The sequence below is a fragment of the Microplitis mediator genome, chromosome 3, assembly GCF_029852145.1.
Source record: "Microplitis mediator isolate UGA2020A chromosome 3, iyMicMedi2.1, whole genome shotgun sequence".
Classification (NCBI taxonomy): domain Eukaryota; kingdom Metazoa; phylum Arthropoda; class Insecta; order Hymenoptera; family Braconidae; genus Microplitis; species Microplitis mediator.
The window spans coordinates 12,205,172-12,228,935 of record NC_079971.1 but is presented as its reverse complement, the minus strand read 5'-3'; the positions used below and the strand labels follow the sequence as shown (position 1 = coordinate 12,228,935).

Genomic DNA, 23,764 nt, shown 5'->3' with positions numbered 1-23,764 from the left:
GCGTACGGGCGTAGTACCCAAAAGTATGTATAGCTGCGACTCAGCGAGACACCTGCACGTGTGCACCGGACCTCTAATTAACTCAACGGTCATAAAAATTTTACGACCATATAATTTACATATTTCGAAATCACTGCATACGTTCCCATGCTATGACGAAACGGATCTACGTACTTAGCCATTTGTTTTTCTATTAGAGCACTTACTCATCCGTTGTTGTTGACAAAAACGTTATCACCCGATGTCCATATATGGACTTTTCTAAATTTTTAGAAGGCTTTTTCCGGAACCGTGTACTTGCTCATCATGTTGTTGTCCAAATTAATGAGATGGACCCAACGATTGCATCAGAAACCTATTACTTTCCCATCAAAACTAGAATATATAAACTGCCGGAAACCTAACGAAGGCAGTCAATCGCTAATCAGAATTAAACTCTGTCGGATCTCGAGTCGATCAAAAGTAATCTCTCCGAAGCTCTACAGATTTTAACAAAAGTACCGATTAGTTCTAACGGCTTAAGTCCGATTAGTACCGCGAATCAGAGGTAAAATTTTAATCGTTGTCCACGTGACGGTCCACCGCCTAGGCAATCGGGCTCCTTGGCCAAATACCTAAATTTTAAGACTCGCAAAAATCACGGTCGATTCGACTCACCCAAATCAGGATCATCGGTCTCGTGACGGTCTATAGCCTATGAATCCAGACTCCTAGATCGTAATCCTAAAATCAAATTTCAATATCCGCGTTCGTATTCGGTAGATAGGGGAGTGTATCCGCTTGGCACCCCAGTAGCTCCGAGTCCGAATAGTGCAGTTAATTCCGCTGAGGTAAAATCACGACGCCACAGTGCAGTGTTGCGGCGAATTAAATAAAAACAATTTCGCGATCATAAAATTCAAATCGGTGAATTGTAAGAAAGTGTGATCAGCGCAAATTTGTAAACCATCTCCACCTGAGTGGTAAGTCAAAATATATATATATATATGTATATTGTTAAACTTATAATATACCCAATGTAAACCATATTATAATTTTATATAAGAATATACAGATTCTTTTCTTTTTATTAAAAACATCTTTCTCTTACTTATACCTCTCTTTCTAAGTTAACGGGTACAGAAAGAGACAGACGTAAAAGAACAGGGACTTCTCGAAGGCCCATATTCACCTACCTGCTTCCCTCTCGCTTTAAAATCCCTGACCTACCCTAAAGCCACGCAGGTCAACGATCGGGATTGTCTATCGTACTTCCGCTCAGTACAAAATAGACTTATTTAGTATACAGAAAACTTGCCAAATATTAAACATTCTCACACTAGCCACGTGACGGTCCTATTAGGCTTCTTGGTTGAATAATAGAATAAATATTTTGGGTAGTTTTACTAAATAATTAATTAAATATAACCCTTCGCCCGTCGCCTTCACTCTCTCCGATCGTGACACACCAATTGTTACGAGCAGGGTAGAGATCACAAAAAAATAATAATTAGATAAAAACGAAATTATTTATAAATATAAAAGAACGTAAAAATAACTGATAAATATACTAAGACCCCTCAGATAAAGGTAAGTCTCTGTATATAAAAATATTCATATATATATATATATATTTATGTGGTTAGCAAATTTATACAACAAAAGAACTTAAAACACAATAATTAACACAGTATGCATACATATATGTATATGTGTATTGAGGTTTATCATGTTATTACCCGGGTGGAGAACACAAAAATCCAAATATCAAATTTTATCGTACTCCGATATAAGAAACAATTACGGTTCATAAGCGGTGGTATTGTCACCACAGCAGCTCCACTCCCGGAAGGAGGGGGACAACACGCGTAACGGTGGGATCTGGAGCGATGAGAACTGTGTGCGTTCTTCCATATTCGGGTGTAATTTTTATTTAATGAGAATAACGATACGGGTATTATTATTATTACGGTAACAAACACTCGACAACATCAATATTGCAATTGTAACTTGTATCTTCTTTTATTAATCTAGAAACCGAATCAATACACCTGCCATTTCGCTTATATTCCCCACACTCCCCGTAACATTGTACTCCTCGACGGAAATTCTTGCGCTAACGTGACGAGCTAGCCAGACGGCATGCATCCTTTCCGTGGTTGTATAAAGACCTTCCAAGACACAAGGTAATCAGAGCCCGGTGATCGTGGGTATCTTGTCCAGCATGTCTATGACTTCTAAGCGATGATAGCTATGCGGACTCGTCAGCTTATACAGAATTTCCGCCACCACGCGTATCACTCTAAGAACAAGAGTCGGTCACGCGGGGTTTATTTAAATTAAATTTAATAGAATCAAACTTACCTGACGAGGTAAACTCTGAACACGCCTCACAAAAAACCGATCCCCCATGAATACATCCATCACGTTTATACAACACTAAGCCGTAGTTGTAACTAAACTAAGGTTCTGATAATTAAATACTGCTAGTATACTAAACCTCTTGGTAGGAAATTATATATAACACATATGCGTATATATATTAGGGTGAGCCAAAAAAACCAACCTATCGAATTTACGTCTTCAAAAGGACCTATATATCGAGAAAAAAATTCTCCCATTGGGCAAAATTTTTAGCTCAATTTTAAAAGGTGTCGGTAGCTATTTGAAATTTCCCATTTAAATAACATGCAAAAAAAAATTTTTTGATTAAAAATATTATAACTTTTGAACCATGTGAGACAAAATTTCGGCTCTGGAATATTCTTGTAGGGCACTAAATTTCTTAAAAGAAAGTCCTGAGAGTTAAATTTGTAAACTTGATATTTCGTATACTAACAGGCTATCAAAGTCTAGAGTAAACAGAATCATACAAATTTAAGGCTTTATTTGGATTTTCCAAATACTTCTCTTTTATTGTGATTGATAACAAAATATTATTTGTTACAACGTGGATATTGTTGGTGATTTCATTGCACTACATGTAGAACAAATTTTCTCGTAGTATTGATATTTTTAATAATAAAGCCTTAAATTTGTATGATTCTGTTTACTCTAGACTTTAATGGCCTGTTAGTATATGAAATATCAAGTTTACAAATTCGACTCTCAGGACTTTTTTTTAGGAAATTTAATGCCCTACAAGAATATTCTAGAGCCGAATTTTTATCTCACACGGTTCAAAAGTTATAATATTTTTAATCAAAAAAAAATTTTTTTGCATGTTATTTAAATGGGAAATATCAAGTGGCTACCGACACCTTTTAAAATTGACCTAAAAATTTTGCCCAATAGGAAAATTTTTTTCTCGATATATAGATCCTTTTTAAGACATAAATTCGATAGGTTGGTTTTTTTGGCCCACCCTAATATATATATATAAATATATAAATTAGGGTGCTTCATTTCGGTGCCAGATTTTTTTTTTAATACATGTGAAAAAAACCATAGTTCAACACAAAAAAAAAATTTTCGCGTATGAAAAAAAGGTCTATGTCGATTATAGACCTAGCTCATTGAAAAATTCGATTTTCTCGTTTAAAAAACATGGGAAAATTTTTTTTTTTAGCTTTAAGTATTTTTAACCTTTATAACAAATCAATAGATCAAAGAGACTAATACATATTTTGGTAGGAAATTGAACGCTCTACAAAACAAGTCTCTTATCTTTTATTGATAAATCCATCTGTTTCAAAGTTTTTAGAGCTCGAAGTAAAGTTGGAGAACGTTTTACTTTTCCGGTGAAACTATCAGACTTATCACAAAATGTTATAAGATCTTTTTTGTTGCTAATTTTATTCTCTACAAATTATTATCAGTAAAGTTTTTTTTAAATTTCGCATTGTTTTCTAGTTATTGTCATTTTAATTTTGGGCTCTTAAAAAAGTGGTTCTGATCGATTTCCAGAGCTTGACATTGAAATGAAAATAACTAGAAAAAAATGCGGAATTTGAAAAAATGTTGCTGACAATAATTTGTAGAGAATAAAATTGTCAACAAAAAAGACCTCATAAAATTTTGTGATAAGTCTGATAATTTTACCGGAAAAGTAAAAAAAATCTCCAACTAAATTCGAGCTCTAATAAGTTTTGAATAGATGGATTTATCGAAAAATGATAAGAGACCTTTTTGTAGAGCGTTCAATTTTCTACAAAAATGTGTATCAGTCTCTTTGATCTATAGATTTGTTAACGAGGTTAAAAATACTTGAAGCTAAAAAAAAAATTTACCCATGTTATTTAAATGAGCATCATTTTTCATCATTTTTCAATGAGCTAGGTCTGTAATCGAGATAGAATTTTTTTTCTTGCGCGAAAATTTGATTTTTTTGGTGATCCATGGTTTTTTCCACATGCACTCAAAAACAAAAAATCTGGCTCCAAAATGAAGTACCCTAATATATATATATATATATTTGGCGACGATACTATAGGTTTAGATTGCAATAATCACTGCCTAAGTCGCCAACTACCAAAGAGTGCAACGTTGTGAGAGAGGATGAGAAGAGGAGAGATAGAAAAAGGTATTTGTGGGGAGAGAGGCGTTTCGTCTAAGTATACGATAGCTGAGACTCCTCAGTTAGGTGTGTCTATCGTATACCCTACCTAAGACGCCGAGTTGGAAGTAACATGTTGGAAATGTTATATATTGAAATAGGTGTAGGGACGAGATACTGTGAGAGGCGCGAGTTGTAGATGCCATCTCGCGGAGTGAAGCCGAACCACCACATACATATATATATATATAATTATGCATAAATTTATGAGTAGTGAATTGATAATTCCGTGGAACTTTGAAATATTTAATTCAACCAACTCGAGTCACGATTTTCTTACAGTAAATAAAATAAAGAAAAAAAAAATTCGATGCATGAGTAATTTTTCTTTTAGCTTTATGAAAATGGTAGTGCATCGTAATCAGTTTCACATAAAAAAATTGTTTTTAAGACAGTATTAAATAAATTTGTATCAGTTTAATAACTGATAAATCAAAATTTTATACTTTTCGAAGTTTACGTTTGAATATATTTAGAGCGGCTGTCTCTTTTATAAAAGTGTAAGAGACCTTCTTTGTAGAGCGTTAAATTCTCTACAGGAATACGTATGAATGTATTTATATGAGGTGCGATTGCCAAGATAGAGGAATAAAAAAAAATTTTTTTTCCATGTTACTTAAACAGGAAATGGAAAATTAGAAACAGGTGTAACATGCTGGCTTCTCAACATATGAGACAGAATATTTCGAAATTTACCAGGTTGACGTCGTTAGGGTGTCGATAGACCCCGGGTGCATCAGCTGTTGACCTTCTTTTATTTTAAGCAAAAAAAGTTTATTGATTTACCATGATGACGATTATGGGCCCCATAACTCGGCCCAAATAATCCCTTGATACGTCCTCTGGGTGCGAACAAGACGAGCCCCGAAGAGTCGGTTCCTTCGTAGATGTTGTAATAATAATGAAATAAATGCATGCCAGGACTGGTTGGTGGTTAGGATGTTAGAAAAATACGCATATTTAAAAATATAACAATATTTTTATTTGTCACAGCACGAAATATCACTGGGTTACAAATTAAATCGTTAATTCAACTTATCAATACTGTTAAATGTCTGAGCTCATGAATACGTAAATGATTGAATACAAATTATTGAATTGAGCTCGAGTAAATAAACGAATTAAAATAATTAAGTTGAGTTTAATTGAACACTGAATTGATCGCAAATATGTCAGAATAAAAAGTAACATGAAATCAGAGGTTACCGTGCGAAGTTAATTATTGAACACGTTAATTACTATGTTTAATAGCACTGAATACATAACTCATTTAGTTATTGAGTTTTAATAATAATGATCACTTAATTTAATTGAATTTAATGAGCTCATAATAAATTACACTAATTTTAATTTATTTGTCGAACACGTGGTAGCATGATTGCAGAGGCTACTAAGCGAAAAATAACTTTTAATTTAATTAAGAAATTGAGCATGATGATAGTCAAATAAATAATAAAACTGAGTCTTTTATTTTGATGAGCACTTGAATTAATTTATAAAAGAGTAATTAAGCACCTGTACGAGTTTCCGTTGAATTAACCTCCCCAGGAACTGGTTGTAGATCACTGGAATTCTTGATGGTTTGATTATTTATTTGATGACCTCCGGTGCTCGCAATTATAAAAATAATTATATTTTTATAGAGAGTTATGAACCCTTAATGGAATTGATTAATTACTTTTATTTATTTACTCGAGATGAGTGCAAAATTAATTGATTATGGAAAACATGTGGTGTCACTTGAAATTATATGAACGCAAGATAATGGCGTCGGTCTTCTTGACACGAGGCAGGAAAATCATACGCGCATGCGTCGCACTGCGCAAGTCAAGTTTTAATTGTCAGACACTAGGCCTCAGTAGGTGCTGCCTCTATTTGCCGGAAGTGCAACTATATTCAAATTTGAATGTAGTTGTGATTACGCAACAGTAGAGGAAAGCAATTTTAATAGGTCGATCAAACCACCAGAGCTCGAAGGCTCAACAGCACACGAGCTCAAAAGCTCAACAACACATGAGCTTAATTCTCGAACGATCTTTGGTGAGGTCCGCGATGACACCTCGAATCCCGCGACCGAGCTGTACTGCACGTTCTGACCTCCTGCGTCATCGGCCTCGAAGCATGAATTTTGGATTTGGAAAGGAAGTGCCTAGGCTGCCAGTACCGGCGCCCAAAGTTTAAATATGGAGTGCGTATTTTAATAAAATACGGATATATATTTTGCTTCAAAGTCCGAGTGACACGATCAAGCCAGCAGGTTTGTGTAGAGTTCTTGGCTCTACTAGATCTTGTGATCGACTGCCTTAATTCTGTCGCTCTTTGGTATAAAACGTTATTAAAAATGTTAACGTTGCATCTCAGGTTTCCTATAAGAGAATCGTCGTGGCCCGGGTCTCATGCATCGTCATCTGTTTAGACTATCTGCGAGCCACGGCGACTCTTTTATCGCAAGAGATTTCCGTTACATTGTTGGCGGTGAATAAAAATAATATCGCCAACAAAGTAAAGAATTATTAATTTATCATTTAATTATGATTCTAAGAAGTGTTAAACCGTTTATTCGCTCACTGCGGCGAATAAATAATTCGAGACTTCAAAAAAAAAAAATTTCTAAAAATTTTTATTTAAATTTACTTAAAGCCAGAACGTAACACAGGCTGTTCTAAATATTGATTTAAAGAGTTATGATTAAATTCCTTGAAAAATCGACCATAAGGACGAATACAATAGTTTGATTTGAAAAAAAATCTAGCTAAAAAAGGTTTTATTGAATCTAGAAATACGAGAAAGGCTTAACGGAGATTTATGGTAATGAAAAAAGCTTGCATCTTACTTGCTCTCGCCAGATTCGATTCCATGCGCCTCTAGATGTTTTTCCAGCTGTCGAATCCTTACCCGTGCTAAGTTTAATTCATATTGAACTTTCCATACGTCACATTCAGAATTTTGACAATGACCTTTGAGAACATCCTTTGTTTCGAAAATGGCACCATTGAACTCCAATGTTTTATTTATGCTCTGTATGACACAACATTATCAATATTGAGTGACTATCAGCCAATGAGTATGAACATAAAAGCGCTTCATTTGGAACGACTGTCTTTTGTTTTTCACGCTCACTTCAAAACACTATTGTAGACTTGGAAAAAAAAGTTTTCTGAAAGTTTCAGCCCTCAGTTTTAATTTAAAGTACTTTACCATTAATTATGAAGTTTTCTCATTTGAAATACATGGGAGAATTCGAATTTTTTTCAATTCTCTATAGCACTGCGGTGTTTTACGTTACACTAATGCTCATATGTAGTGTATGATAGAAATGATGTTTTCTTTCGAAATACATAGCGTACTTGGCTTATCCGCACTTGAGTCAACTGAATTTCAATAGATTCAAAAACAAGGAATTTGAAAAAAGTTCGAAGGGACCCTAGCGGTTTTAACGACTCAGCGTATACACGGCTTTTATGCGGAGTTTATGCAGAGTATACTCCCTTTTGGAGTTTGATCGGGGTATTTAATGCGTATACGCGGTGTTTCCGCTGCGTAAGCACGGAGTATTGTGTGCAGTTACGACACAAGATTCCGAGAGCGTTTTTATGGGTTTCCGTAAAGTATTTCCAGTATTGTCACTGAGTATTCATAGAGTATTGTCGACGTTCTCACAGAGTATGCATAGAGTATTGCTGGTATTCTCACGGAGTGTGTGCGGATTATTCGCAGAGTATTGATGGTGTATCTTCTTCTTTTTCACTGTTATCGCGGAATTTTTCCGGAGTTTTGTCGGTGTTTTCATAGAGATTTTTCAGCAGAGTTTTCTGGGAGTATTTGCAGAGTCAATAAGATCTTTCCACAGAATTTTCGCAGAGTTATCGCAGTGGTTATTGATTTTTCAAATAACCTCAAGTACAACTTATGTATTGTTTATAAAAAATAAAGAACCAAAAAAAAAAAAACCGTTCACAATGGAAAATACCTCTAATAGAAATTACAAGATTCGGTTCTGATTACATACATTATCTATATGTTTGTGTAATTATGAGTTAATTTATTATTCATTATATTTTTCTACTTTATAAGTTTTTGAAAGATATAGATCATTCAGAAATGATGAATTCGAAACAATTTTTTTTTCAGTATACTCAACGGAAGTGTCTTAAAAATTTCATTAAAAATAATTTTGTTCCAATAATTAAAAAAAGAAAAAGGTTCTTAGTAAAGTAATGACGCATTCATTTTTACATTCAGTCATGATACATTTTGATTAACATTAAACCTGATTTATCAACTAACTCTAAATGAAACAAATAATCCTTTCACTTCGACATCTGAAACTTGAATCAATGAGTAACGCAACAGACTGATAGTCGCAAGGTACTGAGTTCAAGTCTACCGAAGACCTTTGATTTTTGTAATTAAATAATTATATCATCATGTACATATGAATTCGTAATTAATATGCAATAAGTAGTTCCTTTTTCATTTTCTTGAAAATTTTTTTGAAAAAAAAAAAAAATAATAATAAAAAAAAAAACAGCAAAACCACAAAACTCCGACAAAATGCCTGCAGAATCACGTGTCGCGACTGCACACAAAACTCCGCGTTTTCACTATCAGAACACAGCTGAAACTCTGTCGATACCCCGAGTTTTCTCGGAGTTTGGCGGTGACGCCTGAACCACTAGGGGAGGTTTGAATAAAAGACTTAATGGTTTTAGGCTTAATATAAAAATATTTCTTTCCAAATCGATGTATTGGATGAAACGAAATCTAAGATAACAGTAAAAAATAAGAGATGGGGCTGAAATAATCTATGTATGTTATAAGAACGTCTATGAATTTGAAAAAAATACTGTTTTGAGTTAATGGAAATTAATGATTATTTCCAATCAATTTTGCAAATGATGTTGAAGAAAAGTTTCATGCAATTACCTTAACTATTTATTTTCCTTAATATATTATAGTGTAAGTCAATCATATGATTTACTCAATAATGATACAAATTAATTTCAAATAATTGGATACCTTCTGGCCACAATAAACTTATGCAGCTGATTGAAATTTATTTCGTTTTCATATAACTACTTATTCACTACCTGCAATGTACTTTCGTAATTGAAGAAGTTGAAAATTTCATTCATTGAGTTTATGCAGACTAAATGAATACAGTGAAAAAAACAATTTTACGGAAATTTATGATTTTTAGAATATTCAAGAGCTAAACAGAATACAAAAATCACTTTTTTTATTGCCTGAAACGTCCGCCGTGAAAAAAAATTTATCAAAAGAATATGTTAAAATATAAAAAACATATATTTTTAGTATGAAAAAATTCATCAAAAATACATAAAAAATATATAAATATATATAAAATACGTTTAAAAAATATAAGTCTACTAGCTAACTTTTGGCCGATTGTCGTTTATATTTTACATATTTTCAATGTAACTCGAATGTATTCAAAAAGGGATTAGAGGGGTAAAACGGGGTACTTAAGGAAATACTAAGTTTTTGAGGACTCAAATACGGTAATTTTTTTTTGTCTAATGATATTTAAAGTGAATAGGAAAAATTTTCAGAGGTCATTAAGAAAATAAATTTTATTTGTGCGATCAAAATAGGGTACCTTCTAAAAAAAGTAAAAAAAAAAATTCTGGATATTAAATAAATTCGAATAAATTAAATTTTCTTGTAAGTATTTACCTAAAGAAAAATTGCATCCATATAATTATTGGATGCAAGGAAAAAAAAATTTTTTATATTGGTTTTGATCATAAAATAAAAGTCATTAATATTCTTTGACTGACCGTTTAATTTTTTAAAATGTGTGAGCATCGAACTACTTCTACCGCTGCTTCTTCGAGTTTGGTGCTCGCCGCTAGATAGCGTCCAAACTTGAGACCGACTTGGGTACGGCTACTCCTCTGTTATCCGATAGAGTGACAAGTGCCTCTTTTGATGGTGATATAGTATATAAAGTACGTTCACGGCAATGATAAAAGTGGTTTTTGTATTCGATAAATGCTCTTGAATAATCAAAAAAGAGCCATCCGGCCTTACCCGGAAAGGAAAAGTAGATTACTTATGTGCATACAATAAAGCTACAATAGTGTAATTAATACTTATTTTGTAAGCTTAACCCTTTCCCGAAAGTGTGTGTCGAAATGAATCGGTGTAAGCTCTACGGGGGTAGCGCCAATCAAAGTTCGTTGTTAAGGATGTGTGAGTAACAGTTTAATCGTGTGAGTAACAGTTTAGTCGTAGTAGTGCATGCATGCGCCCCCTTCTACTGGCATCTGCCCCTTCTCTTCTCAACAGGCTAGTGCTCTCTCGCATTAAGACGAAGACGTACGATTCAAATTGAGAGTAGGGACTCAAGGTCAACCGGGAAAGGGTCAAACATGAATTTCAAGGAAATGAGTTATGCTTTATCATTTAGAAGTTATTAGAAGTCTAAGTTGCAAAAATAAGCTTTTTTATATTCTGTGAAATTTTCGATATCATCAAATTGTTAGAAACTGTTATGTCCGCCACTTCATTTTAAATTAATTATCCGGGATTTCGCCCTTTGGTAGCGATAGAAAATTTAGTTGAGCGATATAAAGGTTGCGGACAACAATAAAGAATACGAGGAAGGTTTTCACTTCCTATATTTATTATTTAATGTGGATTTTAGGTTAGTAGGTTAGTAGGTTACCAACACAGCAAAAATTTTGGATTACGGAACGAGTAGGGTGCCGTTCGGTTATACACCGGCACCAATAATTCGGATATTGAAATATTTAATTTTCAAAACAAAAAAAAAATAAATTTCAATAAAATAATTGTAAAAAATATAAAAAATGTCTTTTTAACAAACCCGAATTGGAAAAAGAAAACGTGAACAAGTAATAAATTTTAAGGTAAATGCAATTTCTCAAAGAGAAGGATTAACACCTTCGAATCCCACCGCTGCCATCAGTTTTCTATGTGTTATGTCCGCCGCTTTATTTTAAATTAATTATCCGGGATTTCGCCCTTTGGTAGCGATAGAAAATTTAGTTGAGCGATATGGAGGTTGTGGACAACAATAAAGAATACGAGGAAGGTTTTCACTTCCTATGTTTATTATTTAATGTGGATTTTTCGAAGAGAGTGAACCCAAACGCCTTCAAGCTTGGTTACGTTGCATTTATAAATTGATTGTTAGAGAGAACATGTTAAATTGTCTCCCACTTACCTTTAGATGAGGCTTTCTTCTAGTACGGCAGGTTGTATCCCTCCAGGACTTTGCAGCTCACTTGGCCTCTTCCTGAAGGAGTTGTTGGAATGGGCGCGGCCGGGGTAGTAGGATAGAATCTTATGTGCTATTTTCGATTGAACTCACTAAGTTAAGATTATGATCTTTTGTCTTTTTATTCAACTTTTCAATTACAGCACTTATACACTATAACTGTTACAATGGTTTGCACTTATAAAAGATATAAAACCATTTAATTTGATTATTATTAATTTTAATTATTTTTACTTATTTTTAATGCGTCCTTATGTAGCTTTATGGCTTTTGATGCGCAGAGTAAAATTTTTATAATAATTGTAAATAACAAAATAATACTGCTACACGATATAAAAATAGTACATTTATCAATTTACAATTTAACTGAATCTTAATATAAGATGAACCGCTGTTAACAAAATAATACCAGTACACGATAGGAACTATCGTCCAAGTACCTTTTATGAGGGACGGTTACTTACCACCTTGTCTAGGACAGATTTTTGCAATAAGATTACGGGCTCTCGACGCCGTTTATGCGGACCGTAAGACTCGAAATTTAGAGATCTGATCAACAACCACGACACCGTTTACACGATACCGTAGGACTCGAGATCTGAAAATTTGATCAACAACTAAGGTCCTGAGGCATGGTGCTCAGGTTATTTAAAAACTTTGATTGATGTTTGATGGGAGTAATTAAATTGTTGTCATTGGTAGAAGATGACGACAAGTTTTTATTTATTCGTCAATCGTTATTGCAAAAATCGTCGCGCTACTTTTATACGCATAAATGATGGTAAAACTGACGCTGCGTTTTCGCGTGCTTTTGTAAAAGAGAAGTTTCGTAAATTTGTTAACGAAATGAAATAAACTAATAATAAAAAAAAATTTATTGGACATACCAAAACGATTTGTAAAAAATCAGGTATTACAGTAAAAATTGAAGCTAATCGTCAAAATTTTGAGATACTGTTCAAAAATTTGAGTTATCATTTTCGGTTGAAAAGTTATTTAAGGAAAAGCCGAAAATTCATTTTCATGACAATCAAAAAAATTTCAAACACCCACAACTTCCAAACCAATCAACCGATTGGGCTCATCTTCCAACTTGATCAAGGCAATCAATCGTTTAATAAATAAGTGTATGAAATTTCATTGAGATCCGTTATAAGTTGCGGGCACTATCGTGATGAGAAGGCGCGTTATATCGTGTGCATGTATATATATTAGTGTGTGTCGAAAAAAAATTTTTTTTTTTCTTTAGGTCTCATCGTCTCAAAAGTTTCTTTGGAACCTAAAAAAAGTCCTCCTAAAAAATCAGCTCAATATCTCGGAAATTGAGCTGGCGGTTTACAAATTCATTGTCCCATTTAAAATCCACGTAAAAAAATTATTTATCAGTTTTTCGAGGAAAAATCAATGAAAAAAATTTTTTGCCGATTGTGACTCTCATACCCTCATAGGAAATCTAATTCCCTAGAAAAATAGTCCCGATAGTCATGCTCGTAACTACAATACAAAAAAAGTTACAAGCCTCCGAAGTTCGAAAAAAAATAATTTTTTTTTTTGTATAATTATTGTTTTTACTTAATTGTTATTTCCCGGGTTGTCTAATCTCCGTAAAGGAGAGCGGACAACATGGTTGAGGGCCAACCGGGCCCAAATATAACCAAAGTCATCCTGAACAGGCTGTCACGACAAAATCCTGGGCTCACCACTCAACTGTGGCGGGTCTGGGATCGTCGGGTGGTAGGTAAAACTGTCCACCTTGTTCTGGGTGTGGACCAGCGGTCGCTAGCGGTACTCTCGGGGTGCAACTACTCTCCCCACTTCGGTCTTGGTAAGGCCCGTTTTTACGAGGTCACATTCAAGAACGCAGCTGGGGCGAGTGGGGGTGCTTCGGGAAGGGCTGCTGGAAAGGCAACGAAGTCCGCGTCCGGAGCAGTGCCTCCTGAAAAGGTAGAAGCAAAAGCAAAGGTGGGGAAGCAGGGCCAGGAGACTGAAGCGGCTGGCGCTGCTCAGGAAACTGGCACTGCTCCCTTACCTCCAAAGATTGTGGTCGTTCCGGCTCTACCTTCTCCAGCTGAGGAACCTGCTGGGTCCCTCAGTGGTGAGGAGAGGGAGGGGGAACGTCACAATACGCTTTGGACCTCGATTGTAGGGCCAATCATCAAGCCGGCTCGCCTGACAATAAGTGGGACTTCCGATGGGGAAAAGACCATGCCTCCGGCAAGATCTGGATCCAGAGGAAGGCCCACAAAGGCGAAGGCGGTTGCCAAAGAGGGCCTGTCAGGGACTAAGCAGGGTAAGCAAGCTACCCTCGCTCAGGCCCTGGCGGGAACCCTCCAGTTGTCCGGCACACCGAAAGAGGTGATAGCCGAGACCAACAAGAAGGAAGACGATGGGCACTAAACTGTCCCCTTCCTTCTTCTACCCACCAGCCCCTACCCCTCCCCCTCCTATTTCCTATTTCCCTTCCCATAATAAAAGCGATAAGACAACCAGTGCTGCAGATTCTGTAACTGCAGGACAGACTAGTTTTTTGCAAATAAATTTGCAACACTGCAAAGCGGCCTCTGCATTACTTAGTAGAGACCTGGCGGTGTTGCAGACAGATGTATCCCTAATCCAAGAACCTCGGGTTTACAAGGGTCAAGTCTTAGGGATAGACAGAAGAAATGGCTGTTTGATCCATGGAGATGCAGAGCTGGGGCCTAGGGCCTGTATCTTTATCAATAAGAAACACACAGCGCTCAAGTTGCACCAGCTTTGCACCAGGGATCTAGCCGTTGCTTCCATGATAATCTCCATAGAGGGGACTAGGACGGAGCTGATCGTCGGCTCTGCCTATTTTCCATATGAAGATGCCAATGTACCTACCAAGGAGGTCACTGACTTGGTAGAATACTGCAGGTCCAAAGGGATACCACTCCTGATAGGTTGTGATGCAAATGCACACCATACGGTTTGGGGTAGCTCGGACATAAACGAAAGAGGCTCAACACTACTAGAGTACTTTTCCACCACTTGCCTAGAGATCCTAAATATGGGATCTAGGCCCACTTTTGTTACCTCTCGGAGGCAAGAAGTGATTGATATCACGCTGGGCTCTAATAAGATTGCACAGTCTGTCACGAATTGGCGGGTGCGCGAAGAAGACTCTCTTTCTGATCACCGTCGAATTCACTTTTCGTTGGAAGGCAGCAGGAACGGCGGAACTGGGGGCACATATAGGAATCCTAAGGCCACAGACTGGCTCATCTATAAGAAAGAGCTAGTAGGTAGGCTGGGAGAGCCTTGCGGGACCCTAAGAACGGCTGGCAGGATTGAACAGGCGGTCGAACATTTGCAAACGGCCATTGTTCAGTCCTATGAAATTGCATGTCCTCTGAAAACTAGGAAATGTAGCAAGCGGGTGATATGGTGGAATGCAGAGCTGAGCAGGCTCCGTTCCTGGTTCCGGAAACTACTTAACAAAGCGTTAAAAACGAGATCAGACCAAAACTGGGCTGAGTGTAAAACAGCCCAGATTCAATACAAAAGGTGTATTAAGGTCTCCAAAGCTGAGGCCTGGAGAAAGTTCTGTGGGGAGATTAAGGATCTACCATTGGTGGCCCGTCTCCGTAAGATCTTCACTTCGGGCCCTACAGTTAAGCTAGGTGGTCTGACTCTCCCGGATGGGAGGGCAACAGCAAACGACGGAGAAATACTCGCTCATCTCTTTGAAGTACACTTCCCTGGCTCGGAATTGACGGGACAGGAGGGAAATCAAAGAGAGGAGAAAAACCTCACAGTTACCAGACATGGTGACTGGAGGACTGCTGCAAGGGTGGTAACGCCCAGCAGAATTGAATAGGCAATTGGCAACTTTGAGAAGTACAAAAGCCCAGGGGTGGATGGGATTTTTCCAACTCTCCTGCAAGAGGGTGGAGAATCACTTTGCAAACACCTCCTACACATATTTAGGGCCTGTCTGGCCCTAAGTTATGTGCCCAAGGCATGGCGTGAGGTCAGGGTAGTCTTTATACCAAAGCCTGGGAAAAGCTGCTATGACCTGGCGAAATCCTTCAGGCCTATTAGTCTAACCTCCTTCTTTTTAAAAACCCTGGAAAAGATAATAGACAGACATATAAGGGACGAAGCGCTGAGTCGAACACCAGTGCATCATTCACAACATGCATACCAGGCTGGTAAATCCGTTGAAACGACTCTACACGAAGTAGTTAGCTACGTCAAGAGGGCCTTTTGGCAGAAGGAATCAGTTCTGGGAGTATTCATTGATATTGAAGGGGCATTTAATAATACACCCTTCGAAGCCATCTGTGAAGCAGCGGAACGCTTTGGGATAGAAGAATCTATCACAGAGTGGGCCCACAATATGCTTCGCTCAAGAATGGTGACAACCGAACTTAGTGACACTAAGGTACGGGCCCGTGTTAGAAGAGGCTGTCCGCAAGGAGGCGTGACCTCTCCTCTCATGTGGCTATTAGTCATTAACGAGCTTCTAGTAAGGCTGGAGAAGCTAGGAGTACACGCAGTGGGCTACGCGGATGACGTTGCTTTGATGATCAGAGGTAGTAGCCCAGCAGAGATAAGATGGAGGATGCAAAGAGCACTCGATCTTGTACAGAATTGGTGCACCGACAGATCTCTGAAGGTTAACCCTAACAAGACAGAGATGGTGCTCTTCACCAAAAAGAGGAAGCATAAGTTAAATGCGCCTTCAATTTTCGACACTGAGCTGAAGTTTTCAACAGAGGTACGCTACCTTGGAGTAACTCTGGACAATAAGCTCACGTGGAGAAGCCATATAAGGAAACAGGCTCAAAAAGCCACTGCCACTTTTTGGGCCTGTAGAAGAATATTTGGCACAACGTGGGGTCTAAAACCAAAACTAGTTAGGTGGATATACATGGCTATATTGATACCCCAATTAACCTTTGCCTCTGTCATTTGGTGGCCCGCGATACGGAGGGACGTCAAATCAAGGCATTAAATAAGGTCTACCGACTTACTCTGCTAGGCATAACAGGAGCGTTTAAAACAACTCCTACCCTAGCTATGGGGGCACTCCTGAATGTAGTCCCCCCAAATATAACTGTGGAATCTCTGGCTGTGAAAACGGCCTTGAGACTGCATTTTGTTGGGTTGTGGTCGAAGGCTAGGACGGGACATGCGTCCATCCTACGAAACAGAGATCTCGAAGAGGTCCTGGCCCAAGGAGGGGACTATGGCTCTCGTAGCCACCACTTCCGACACAAATACAAAGTCCTCTTTCCAAACAGGCAGGAATGGGAAGGAGGAAGCGATGTAATCCTATCACCGCAAGGGCTAGTCTGGTTTACGAACGGGTCCAAAAGGGTAGAGGGAGCAGGTGCAGGAATTTATAGCGGCGGACCCAAAACTGAGTTATCCCTTAGACTGGGTCACACTGCCTCTATTTTTCAGGCAGAAGTATATGCGATTCGGGCCTGTGTAAAGCACATTTTAGAGCTAAATCACAGGAATAAACACATATACATATGCAGTGACAGCCGTGCAGCTCTCAAGTCTCTCACATCGGTTGTGGTGACTTCAAAGCTTGTACGAGACTGCATCACACTCGCTAACAAACTAGCGAGCGCCAACTACGTCAATCTCATTTGGGTACCGGGCCACAGCGGTATCAAAGGGAACGACACAGCAAATGAATTGGCAAGGGCAGGGGCCTGTAAAACGGACCCTGAGCCAGTCTGTTCAATTCCGGTGCCTCTGTGCTCTATAAGAAGCCACTTGGCTCAATGGACCTGTGACAGGTTCTGGGACATGTGGCTAGAAGCCGGAGGCATGCGACATACGAGGGCACTAGTTCAAGGACCATCGAAGTCGCTTAGTACCAGTCTAGTAGAGCTCGACAGGTCCAAATTGAGGATTATTGTCGGGCTCGTTATAGGACACTGGTTTACCGGGAGGCATCTGAATCTCATGGGCATCACCGATGACTCGGTATGCCTGAGATGCAACTTAGAGGATAAAACTCCCCTTCACCTGCTGAGCCAATGCAGAGCCTTGTAAGGAAAGACATCTTGGGGATGTGTGATGATACTCGGCCTAACTTATTAGAAGTTGGGATGGGCAGATTTCTGCGATTCTCGAAATCCATAAATCTGCCAACCCAACCTTAATTTTAACGAGAATTGACCTAGTAGGACCGAGTACAATGGTTCAAAAGAACTGAGTGCTCGGCTCTACACCAAACAAATGCGTCAATCTCACTCTCAATTCAATTCAATTATTGTTATTTAATGGGTGGTATATTTTGTTTTCTGAATTTAATTTGCAATCTTATATAGAAAATCTATTTTATATAGTGGAAACCTAAACATGCAAACCTCTCAATAAGACAATTTATAGATAAATTGAGAAAAATATAGATAGCCCGAACTGGGAATCGAACCCAGACCAATTCGGTAACGCGCCGAGTGCTCTACCAGTTGAGCTATCCGGCCCTAGATTGTGCACCCCCCATTTTCCACTTGGTCATAAAAATTAAGTCTATGTATTTTTTTCGTATGTAGTCACTATGAAAAATTAATCGCTCAAACGATTTTTCAAAATTTTCATTTTAACAACAATTTTTTTTACAATGAAAATTTTGAGTTCTTTTAATTAAAAAATAGAGTCCAAAACAACCGTTAAAGATAAATTAATAAAATTTCCAGGATTTATTGTCGAATATCTATATTTTATAAAAATATTAATAGCATGAAATTATTTGTTTATTATCCCATTGTTAATTAACTTTTAAGTAAACAAATGAAAATTTCATTGACTTCTCCCTTAAAAAATGAAACTTTTTTTCATGGGTTACATGCGTTAATTATTAAAGTTTAAGATCCCAAAAGAAAATTTCAGTGCTCGTGATTAGTTTAAACAATATGAATTTATTTATCACTGCGCGCCAGTCGCTGAGCGTTCTCAATACAGTGTGCGGCCGAGCGTCACAACCTCTACTGCAGCTTTGGTCAGTCATAATTGAAAGTAACATTTAAAAATATTATTACTGAACAAATTTTAATTTTTTTTAAACAATATCATGAATAATACAATAAAATAATTTTTTATTATTAAACTGAAACAGAGAAAACAAACTAATAATTAAATTTATTATTAATAAATAATAATTTAGAAATTATTATTGAGTAATTATTAACACATTGATTATTTATTAAATAATAATCAGGCAAAAATAAGTAATACCTAAACTTAATTATTAATTAATAATAATTTATAAATTATTGTCAAGTAATTATTGACACATTAATTATTTATTGAACAGTTATCAGGGATAACTGACGAATAACTAAACTTAATCATTAATCAATCATAACTTAGAAATTATTATTATCTAATTAATAATAAATTAATTATTTATTAACAAATAATCAGGGAAAACTATCTAATAATTGAACTTAATTATCAGTTAGTTTTCCCTGTTTCAGTTTCTTAATAAAAAATTATTTTATTGTATTAATCATGATATTGTTTAAAAAACAATTAAATTTGTTTAGTAATAATATTTTTAAATGTTACTTTCAATTATGACTAACCAAAGCTGCAGTAGAGCTTGAGACGCTCGGCCGCGCACTGTATTGAGAACGCTCAGCGACTGGCGCGCGGTGATAAATAAACCATATTGTTTAAACTAATCACGAGCACTGAAATTTTCTTTTAGGATCTTAAACCTTAATAATAAACGCATGTAACCCATGAAAAAAAGTTTCATTTTTTGAGGGAGAAGTCAATGAAATTTTCATTTGTTTACTTAAAAGTTAATTAACAATGGGATAATAAACAAATAATTTTATGCTATTAATATTTTTATAAAATATAGATATTCGACAATAAATCCTGGAAATTTTATTAATTTCTCTTTAACGGTTGTTTTGGACTCTATTTTTAAATTAAAAGTACTCAAAATTTTCATTGTAAAAAAAATTGTTGTTTAAATGAAAATTTTGAAAAATCGTGTGAGGGATTAATTTTTCATAGTGACTACATACGAAAAAAATACATAGACTTAATTTTCATGACCAAGTGGAAAACTGGGGGTCCACTTGACGTGATCTTGCTCACGTTGAAAGCTCAATAATTTTCTTTTTCCTTCACTTTATGAGCATGCTAAAATAATAATTTCTTGCGAAAAAATAGATTTTCTGTAAAGGATTGCAAATTAAAATTCGAAAAAAAATACCACCAATTAAATAACGATAACGTTAAAACAACAATTATAAGTAAAAAAATTAGTATATTACGACCCTAGGCCAGAAAGTTGGATTTCCTGGCCGATGTGTTCGAAGTGCCGAGGCGAAGCCGAGGCTTTTCTATCACATCTGCCAGGTTATCCAACTTGGTGGCCTAGGGTCGTAATATACTATTTTTCTCGAGTAATTTATATTAAAGTAGTAGCACGTTCCGAGGCGAAGCCGAGGTGGGGGTAGAGGGGGCGGACCCGCCCGACTTTTGCAAAACTGAGGCGAAGCCGAAGTTTTTGCTCGTCGGGGCGGGCATTCAAAAAAAATATATTAATAACTAAAATGAAAAGTTGATAAAATGGCATTGACAATTACAAATTTTCAAAAACTAAAAAATACATGCAAACTTTATTGTATTATTTAACTTTAAATATTATAATCAAAGTAAATAATCATAATTCATATAAAATGAATTCAATAGAACATTTTTTCTTATCAAATCTTACGAATTATGTTTGCTATTGCTTTGAGTCAAAGTTAAATCGAAAGAACAGTTATTGAACGTACAGTTATTGAAAATATAATCATCTAATTTCATTTTTTGTCTGTTAAAAGTTGAATTCAAGTTATTGTTATTACAATCTTCAATGGCTGTCGAATCTTTATTATTTTTTCTTTTTTTGAGCAATGGCTGAAAATTAGATTGCTATCAAATTCATAGCACGCGTTGCGCATACGAAACAGCGCACTCTAGTGGGTCCGTCTCGTACCTCAAGCCGTCCACAAAAGTCGCTCTTTCTGGAGTAAAGTGTGGCCCGGAAGACCGTACTTTCGGCGGGAGGAGGAAGAAAAATCTTTTTTTTTTTCGAACTTTGGAGGCTTGTAACTTTTTAACTTTCCGCTAAAAAAATCAACGATTTTCGAAAAATTGGGAAGTTATTGTTTTCACCCCGATTTGCGAAAATCGAAATTTCATCAAATGACGACGTTCTGAGGTCCTAGGAAGCTATTCTGACTATTTTCAGAATGATGTCCGAGTGTGTGTGTGTGTGTGTGTGTGTGTGTGTGTGTGTGTGTGTGTGTGTGTGTGTGTGTGTGTGTGTGTATGTGCGTGTGTGTGTGTGTGTGTGTGTATTTGTGTGACCGGTCTATAACTTTTTAACTAATGAACCGATTTGGATGGTTAAGGCGGCAATCAAAAGAACATGTTAGCCATCAACTTTTCTGAAAATTTCAGATCATTTGATCAAGTAGATTCGAAAATATTGGCGAATTACGGAAAAAAAATTTAGTCTTTTTTAGTTTTTTATTGATTTCTCAGAAACGACTCAAAGGGTCAACTTCAAAATCTAATCAGCTCTAGAACTGAATGAAACGCGCCGATTGTCGCCTTAATCATTAAAATCGGTCAATGCGTTCCTGAGATATCGTGGGAGAAAGAAATAATAAAATCAATATTTTTCGAAAACAATGGCACACAAAAGTATTTTCGAGCTCGGAGAGCTCGAAAATGTATCCACAACAATTTTTCCGAGTTCAGGGAGCTTGAAAACAGCGGCAAGTTTGGGGACTGGCTCGCAGGGTCAACCGAAAGACAGATTTTTTTGTATTATAGTTACGAGCATGACTATTGGGGACATTTTTGTAGGGAATTAGATTTCCTATGAGGGTATGAGAGTCAAAATCGGAAACAAATATTTATCCATTGATTTTTCCTCGAAAAACTGGAAAATAATTTTTTTACGTGTATTCTAAATGGGAAAATGAATTTGTAAACCGCCAGCTCAATTTTCGAGATATTGAGCTAATTTTTCAAGAAGATTTTTTTTAGGTCCCAAAAAAAACTTTTGAGACAATGAGACCTAAAGAAAAAAAAATCATTTTTTTTTACACACCCTAATATATATATATATGGGGCATTCCACGCCAAATCAACCACTTTTGAATTCGACCCCTTTAATTTGGCTGAAAATTTTTTCTCTTTTTCTACCCTATCAAAAACGTTTCTCATAATTTTTTCAAATTTTTTTACCCCACCGAAAAAAAGTTATAAATTTTTGAAAAAAATGGCTTTTTTTATTTTAAGTAGCTATAACTTTTTCAAAATTCGACTGATTGGAACGTTTTTTTTTTCAAAGTTTTTGTTTTTAAATGTACTTTTTGAAAAAAAATACAAAAAAATTATTGCAACCTATTTTCATTGTTTTTTTGTAAATTTTTAGAAAAAATCAAAAATTTTTCGATGTTTACCATTTTTGATTTTGGATTTTTTTGTTTTATATGAAACTTTGACATTTTCTGCAGATCCTCAAATTTTTTCAGAGTGATGTTTTTTCGATTTATATTTTTTTTTTCAATTGAAAAAAAAAATTATTTAGAACTAGCCTTATTTCTCATAACAACATGCTGGCAATTCAAAAAAAAATTCTTTTAACCATAAAACAATGAGTGTAGAAGGAATTTTTTTGAATTGCCAGCATCTGTCCAAAAATGGCCCAAACGAAAACTTTTTTTTTTCATTTTCTTCGTTTTTAAATGTAGTTTTCAGAAAAAAATAGAAAAAAATTATTCAGAAGGTCCTCCTATTTTTAAACTCGATTTTTCGAACAAAATTCAAATTATTTCGAACATTACGATTTAAATTTATTGTTTTTATTTTTTTTTTCAAATTTGAAAATTTTCTGAGCACTCTCAAAAATTTTAAGCATGGTGTTATGAGAAATAAGGCTAGTTCTAAATAATTTTTTTTTTTCCATTGGAAAAAAAAAATATAAATCGAAAAAACATCACTCTGAAAAAATTTGAGGATCTGCAGAAAATGTCAAAGTTTCATATAAAACAAAAGAATCAAAAATCAAAAATGGTAAACATCGAAAAATTTTTGATTTTTTCTAAAAATCTACAAAAAAACGATGAAAATAGGTTGCAATAATTTTTTTGTATTTTTTTTCAAAAAGTACATTGAAAAAAAAAATTTTGAGAAAAAAAACGTTCCAATCAGTCGAATTTTGAAAAAGTTATAGCTATTTAAAATAATAAAAGCCATTTTTTCCAAAAATTTATAACTTTTTTTCGGTTGGGTGAAACAATTTGAAAAAATTATGAGAAACGTTTTTGATCGGGTAGAAAAAGAGAAAAAATTTTCAGTCAAATTAAAGGGGTCGAATTCAAAAGTGGTTGATTTGGCGTGGAATGCCCCATATATATATATATCAGGGATAGGGAGTAGGAGTTTTGCTCTTTTTACAGAAAACTCCTCTAGCGAGAACTCCTGTGACTGAATAGTCTAAACTCACTCGCGAGCGATCCCCACTACTTCTCCATCTAGTTGAGCTCCGAGTAAGAGCGAAAGACATTTTTGGTATTTCGCTACACTCAGGAGTTTTTCGTCGACTCCTTAGAAATACTCGACTCGCGAGTCGAGTGAGAACAAGAACTCATGAAGTTACTCCTGAGAGGAGCGAGTCGGTCCAAGACGCTTGACCAAAAACTCCCCCTACCTTTGTTCTTTTCTAAGCTCTCTATACGGAGAGAGGTATCTGCTTTACCATAATGAAACGCCATATGCTAGCGCCCTAAACTTGTCGTCGTCATAAATTTCAACTTCTTTCTCATGTTTTCATCATATTCACAAAATTTTTTTTTCTTTTTTTGTATGAGCAATAATTTGAAAATTTTTTAAGAAATCGATCCGACAATGTGTTTATCAATAAGTTGCGAATTTCGTTAAATGGATAAATAACT

At 35.8% G+C, this 23,764-nt stretch overlaps 1 protein-coding gene across 7 annotated transcripts in view; it reads right to left on the bottom strand.

The window, feature by feature from the left end:
- Positions 1–23,764, bottom strand: part of LOC130665417 (glutamate receptor ionotropic, NMDA 2B) — a 1,452,633-nt gene that overhangs the window by 43,182 nt on the left and 1,385,687 nt on the right. For 5 of the 7 annotated variants that reach the window (XM_057465786.1, XM_057465780.1, XM_057465778.1 and 2 more), the window contains one exon: positions 7,368–7,552. The exons of the other annotated variants lie outside the window; for them this stretch is intronic. In XM_057465786.1, the coding sequence (XP_057321769.1) occupies positions 7,368–7,552 (185 nt within the window). The remainder of the gene's footprint in view (positions 1–7,367; positions 7,553–23,764) is intronic. 7 annotated transcript variants of the gene reach the window in all.